Source organism: Teleopsis dalmanni, chromosome 2, assembly GCF_002237135.1.
Source record: "Teleopsis dalmanni isolate 2A chromosome 2, ASM223713v2, whole genome shotgun sequence".
Lineage (NCBI taxonomy): Eukaryota > Metazoa > Arthropoda > Insecta > Diptera > Diopsidae > Teleopsis > Teleopsis dalmanni.
In genome coordinates this window covers 98,702,582-98,709,039 of record NC_051847.1, presented here as the reverse complement: position 1 = coordinate 98,709,039, position 6,458 = coordinate 98,702,582, and the positions used below count along the sequence as shown (strand labels likewise).

The window sequence follows — 6,458 nt, the reverse complement described above, 5'->3', positions numbered from 1 at the left end:
GAGAGCACGAACGAATGCCCATGCAAAGACTGCGTATAGCATGCAGCGCTCTCGCATACCTATACACTCTGAATACACATATAGGTATGTAATCTCGTCTGTCGCGAGAGCACGAACGAATGCCCATGCAAAGAGCGCGTATAGTATACATATATTATACAAATACCCGCGGAGTATATCTGTGTAAAATCTCATCTGTCAGATCGGCTGAAAATGCTCACCCAAAAAGTGCCTAACGCGCCATAAGAAGTTTTCACTTCAAAAATAATAGTAAATAATTGAGTTATTAACAAACATGCATTACAAAAATAATTATTAATTTAGTTGTGTGGACTGCGTAACGCATTTCAAAATATGTCATTCCGTCACTATTTATTGACAGAATATAATGAAATGGCGCACTATTGCGCACAATAAATTTTCATGCATAAGGGTTTTAGAAAGTTCCGGTATAAATCATTAAAAAACGAATAATACATAATTGAGTTATTAACAAACATGCATGACAAAAATAATTCTCAATTTAGTTGTGTGGACTGCGTAACACAATTCAAAATATGTCATTCCGTCACTATTTATTGACAGAATATAATGAAATGCCGCACTGTTGTACACAATAAATTTTTATGTATAAGGGTTTTAAAAAGTTCCGGTATAAAACATTAAAAAATGAATAATACATAATTAAGTTATTAACAAACAAGCATGACAAAAATAATTCTCAATTTAGTTGTGTGAACTGCGTAACACATTTCAAAATATGTCATTCCGTCACTATTTATTGACAGAACATAATGAAATGCCGCACTGTTGTACACAATAAATTTTTATGTATAAGGGTTTTAAAAAGTTCCGGTATAAAACATTAAAAAATGAATAATACATAATTAAGTTATTAACAAACAATGCATGACAAAAATAATTCTCAACTTAGTTGTGTGGACTGCGTAACACAATTCAAAATATGTCATTCCGTCACTATTTATTGACAGAATATAATGAAATGCCGCACTCTTGCGCACAATAAGTTTCACATAAATAAGGGTTTTAAAAAGTTCCGGTATAAAACATTAAAAAATGAATAATACATAATTGAGTTATTAACAAACTTGCATGACAAAAATAATTCCCAATATTATTGTGTGGACTGCGTAACACATTTCAAAATATGTCATTCCGTCACTAATTATTAACAGAATATAATGAAATCGCGCACTCTTGCGCACAATAAGTTTCACATAAATAAGGGTTTTAAAAAGTTTCGGTATAAAACATTAAAAAATGAATAATACATAATTGAGTTATTAACAAACATGCATGACAAAAATAATTCCCAATATTATTGTGTGGACTGCGTAACACATTTCAAAATATGTCATTCCGTCACTAATTATTAACAGAATATAATGAAATGGCGCACTGTTGCGCACAATAAAGTTCACATGTATAAGGGTTATAAACAGTTCCGGTATAAAACATTAAAAAATGAATAATACATAATTGAGTTATTAACAAACATGCATGACAAAAATAATTCTGAATTTAGTTGTGTGGACTGCGTAACACAATTCAAAATATGTCATTCCGTCACTATTTATTGACAGAATATAATGAAATCGCGCACTGTTGCGCACAATAAATTTTCATGTATAAGGGTTTTAAAAAGTTCCGGTATAAAACATTAAAAAATGAATAATACATAATTAAGTTATTAACAAACATGCATGACAAAAATAATTCTCAATTTAGTTGTGTGAATTGCGTAACACATTTCAAAATATGTCATTCCGTCACTATTTATTAACAGAATATAATGAAATGGCGCACTGTTGCGCACAATAAGTTTCACATAAATAAGGGTTTTAAAAAGTTCCGGTATAAAACATTAAAAAATGAATAATAGATAATTGAGTTATTAACAAACATGCATGACAAAAATAATTCTCAACTTAGTTGTGTGGACTGCGTTACACAATTCAAAATATGTCATTCCGTCACTATTTATTGACAGAATATAATGAAATGGCGCACTGTTGCGCACAATAAATTTCACATGTATAAGGGTCTTAAAAAGTTCCGGTATAAAACATTAAAAAATGAATAATACATTGTTATGTTCTTATATATAACAACATATACTTTATTACTTAAAGTATTATAATAATTTACAATTTAATCTTAATAAATATTATGATTACACCACAGCACGTTTACTCTGCTTTGCACGATTCCGACAACAACTACGCATTTTGTCTTTTTTACTTCTTTCTCTATTTCTTTATGCAGTGTTGCCATTATCGAATATACTACAGTTCCTCCCCCATCAAATAGTCCCGTAACCTTTTTGGCGGTTGCCTCTGCCGGTACGGTCGCGATTTTAATGTTTCATCTCTTTTATCTTTTTCTTCTAATGACCCCTCTACTTGACTATCTGGTAGGATATATTCATTTGATGACTGACCTGCACTTACTTGGTCGTCTTGCTCTTCCGGTTGTGCCACTGAAGTTACTGCTACTGGAGTTATATTGGATTCTAACCTTGTCGGTGTCTCCGAAACTCGCTTATGCAACTGGTCAATATGTCTCGACAATATGTCACTATTTGATTGAATTTTGTAGTTGCGATCTCCTGTTGATTGTATAATCCCTGGCATCCACTTTTCACCTCTTCCAAAATTTCGGTACCAAACACTTTCACCACACTGGAAACTGCGAACTGGTTTTATTTGTTTGGAATACTCATCAGAATTTAGCTGCTTCTGAGTGTTGTGATCACTGGGGTGCAAATGATCTAACAATGTTTTCAACTTCCTTCCCATCAAGATTTCTGCTGGACTCAAATTTGAATTTGCATTAGGAGTTGTACGCAGATGCAAAAGTATATTTGCCAAATTCTTACTGATGTCTGAAGACTGCATTTTCTTAAGGTGATTCTTAATGGTTTGTACAAACCTTTCTGCTTGCCCGTTTGACGATGGATGATACGGTGCCGTACGTATGTGCTTTATACCGCTAAGTTTTAAATATTTCTCAAATTCTTCTGACACAAACGTTCGCCCATTATCGGACACAATGGTATCTGGTATACCATGTGTTGCAAATATTTCTCTCATTAACTCGATTGTTCTAATCGCATTTATTTTACTGGTTATTTTTACCTCTATCCACTTGCTATGAGCATCTACGACGATAAAAAAATTTGTACCCATAAAGGGTCCCGCATAATCAATATGTAACCGTGACCATGGCCTTAGCGTTGCTGGCCATGGTTTACCTGCTGCTACTGGAGGATTCTTTTTGTTACATGCACACTTTTCACAACGTCTGGCTAACATTTCTATATCTTCATCTAAACCAGGCCACCAAAAATAGCTTCGCGCAACTGCTTTCATTGCCGACATGCCTTGATGAACTTCGTGCAACATCTCAAGTATTCTGGGACGTAGTGTTGCTGGTATTATTACCCTGGCTCCCCATAACAAACATTGTGCATTCACTGATAGTTCCTGGATTTTATTCACAAACGGTTTAAACTGGATTGATTTATATGGCAAAACTGTATCTTTCCTTTGGATATGCCACATTACTTTTGATAGTATTGGATCTCTTCTGGTTGCTTGTGCAATTTCTTTCGCAGTGATTAAAAACTGTTCCTCAGCCTCATTGCAGTATAATATTTCAGGTATTTCCGGTATTTGTAGCTTTACATCATTTAAAGGTAACCGGCTCAATGCATCTGCATTCTGGTGATGTTTCCCTTCTCGGAATTTAATCTCGTACTGGTAAGCGCCTAACTTTAACGACCACCTTAACATTCTGGGTGATATATGCTGTGATATTGGTTTTTCTGGATTAAATAATCCCACTAGTGGTTTATGATCAGTCATTATTGTAAATTGTCTACCACTTAAAAATTGATGAAACTTTTGCACACCAAACATAATCGCTAGCGCTTCTTTATCCAACTGTGAATAATTTCGTTCCGCGCCCTGTAATGTTCTGGAGCCAAAAGCAATCGGTGCTTCTCTATCATCCGGCATCTTGTGTGCCAAAACAACTCCAACTCCATACGGTGATGCGTCTCCGCATAATATCAGTGGTAAGTCAGCCGAATAATGCACCAAAAGATTTTTTGATTGTAATAGTTTCTTTGCTCGTTCAAAACTTAATTTCTGTTCTTTACCCCATTTAAAAGGTATCTCTTTTCTTAATAGTCGATACAGCGGTTCCAATAGATCGCCCTTATTTTGTAAAAATCTATCATAAAATGTAATTAACCCAAGAAAAGCTTGTAGCTGCTGTTTATTTATTGGTTCTGGTGCTTGAGCTATTGCCTTCACCTTTTCGTCAGTTGGACGCACTCCTTCTCGGCTTATCTTAAACCCCAAAAATGTTATCTCTTGTACTGCGAAAACACATTTTGATTTTTTAAGCTTCAATCCTGCATCCTGTACACGTTTCAGAGCAGTTCGTGTTCTATCCCACAACTCTTCCAAAGTTGTTCCGCCAATTAGAATGTCATCTAAATAAATAATCACACCATCTATGTTCTTAAGAACTCCTTCCATCACCCGTTGAAATATACCTGGTGCCGTTGAAATTCCAAACGGTAATCTTGTAACTTCAAAAAGTCCGCGATGTGTGTTTAATGTAAGTATCCTTGCTGATTCTTGGTCAACCTTCACCTGTGTATACGCTCGATCTAAATCCAGCTTTGTAAACCACTTACAATTTGCTAATGTTGCTAGCACTTCTGTATTAGTAGGTAATGGATACGTTTCCTTGCAAAGCATTTGATTCACTGTGCACTTATAATCTCCACAAATGCGTATGCTACCATCTGGTTTAATTATAGGTACAACCGGTGTTGCCCACTCACTAAAGGATATTGAACGTAGTGCGCCTTCATCTTCCAACTTCTTTAATGCTGCTTCCACCTTGAGTTTTAGTGCAAACGGCACTTGTCGATATCGAAGAAATTTCGGTTTACTTGAAACTGACATTTGTAACTTCACAGGATTTCCCTTGTAATCTCCAAGATTTCCATCAAAAACTGAACTGAAGTTCATCACTTCTACTGGAATAGTTGATTCTATATTGCATAAATTGCTGGTTATAGTAATTCCCAAATCGTTAAACCAATTTCGACCGATTAGAGCCGGACCTTCACCCGCTGCTACTAACAACTTTAGTTTCTTTGTGACGTTCCCAACCGAGACTGGTACTTCTGCTTCTCCACTCAGTTTAAGATTTTTCTCTGTTCCCCAAGTTCTTAATTGTATTTGACTTGGTTTTAGCGGAATATACGGCATTTTTTCTCTAAATAACTTTTCACTTATTATTGAGTAACTTGCCCCCGAATCTATTTCCATTTGTACCGGTGACTTACTTATCGTAATCACTCTCTTGACCGATGGACTACCTTTAACGAACATTGACCATAAATACTCTGTCTTTTGAGTTTCCTGGTTTGTATCTAAAAGATTTACTCTGTTTGGTCTTCTTCCATTATTTGTTGCTGGCTTTTTGGTTTTTTCTTTTTTTATACAAGCTCTCTCAATATGTCCACGCTTTTTCCAATAATAACATTCCGCGTCTTTAAATTTGCACTGATCTGAATGATGATTTCCTCGACAACGATAACAATTCTGAATATGGTCCACTGGAGCACGATTTGGTTTTACCTTGTTGCTTGAAATTTTATTCAACCCTGGTAGGCTGGCTGACGTTTTAAGTTCCGTCGCATTCTTTTGTGCTGTTTCTGATGCTATAGCTTCCTCCTGCGCTATTTTTAGTGTTAACTGGTCATTCGCCAGGAGCCGCTTTTGTAAATTTTCATCGCGCATGCCACAGACTAGTCTGTCTCGTAACATTTCTTCCAAATCCTTGAAATTGCAGTCTTGGCTCAATTTCCTTAGCGCTGCCAAATATTCAATAATTGATTCGTCCTCTACTTGGTTTCTCCGATAAAATTTAAACCTTTCAATTATTGCATTCGCTGCCGGACAAAAATAGTTGGTCAATAACTTAGTTGCCGCCTCAAATGTGAATGTTTCCTCTACAATATTAATCGGTGTGGCAACCGATTTTAATATTGTGTAGGTTTCCGGCCCACATGACGCTAAAAAGATTGCTTTTTTCTTTTTATCGTCTGTGATTTCATTTGCCATAAAAAAAAACTCCATTTGCTCCCTGTAAGTCTTCCACTTCCCCGACGCAACGTCAAATTGATCCAATACCCCAAAACTCCTCGCCATCCTTTAATTTTTATCCTCGTCGCCAACTTTGTTATGTTCTTATATATAACAACATATACTTTATTACTTAAAGTATTATAATAATTTACAATTTAATCTTAATAAATATTATGATTACACCACAGCACGTTTACTCTGCTTTGCACGATTCCGACAACAACTACGCATTTTGTCTTTTTTACTTCTTTCTCTATTTCTTTA

At 35.3% G+C, this 6,458-nt stretch overlaps 1 protein-coding gene across 1 annotated transcript; it reads right to left on the bottom strand.

Annotated features, from left to right (window-relative positions):
* Positions 1-2,306: 2,306 nt before the first annotated feature.
* LOC119675153 (uncharacterized protein K02A2.6-like) lies at positions 2,307-6,170 on the bottom strand. The gene has a single exon (XM_038086342.1). The coding sequence runs from the start codon at positions 6,168-6,170 to the stop codon at positions 2,307-2,309; it is 3,864 nt and encodes a 1,287-aa protein (XP_037942270.1).
* Positions 6,171-6,458: the final 288 nt, after the last annotated feature.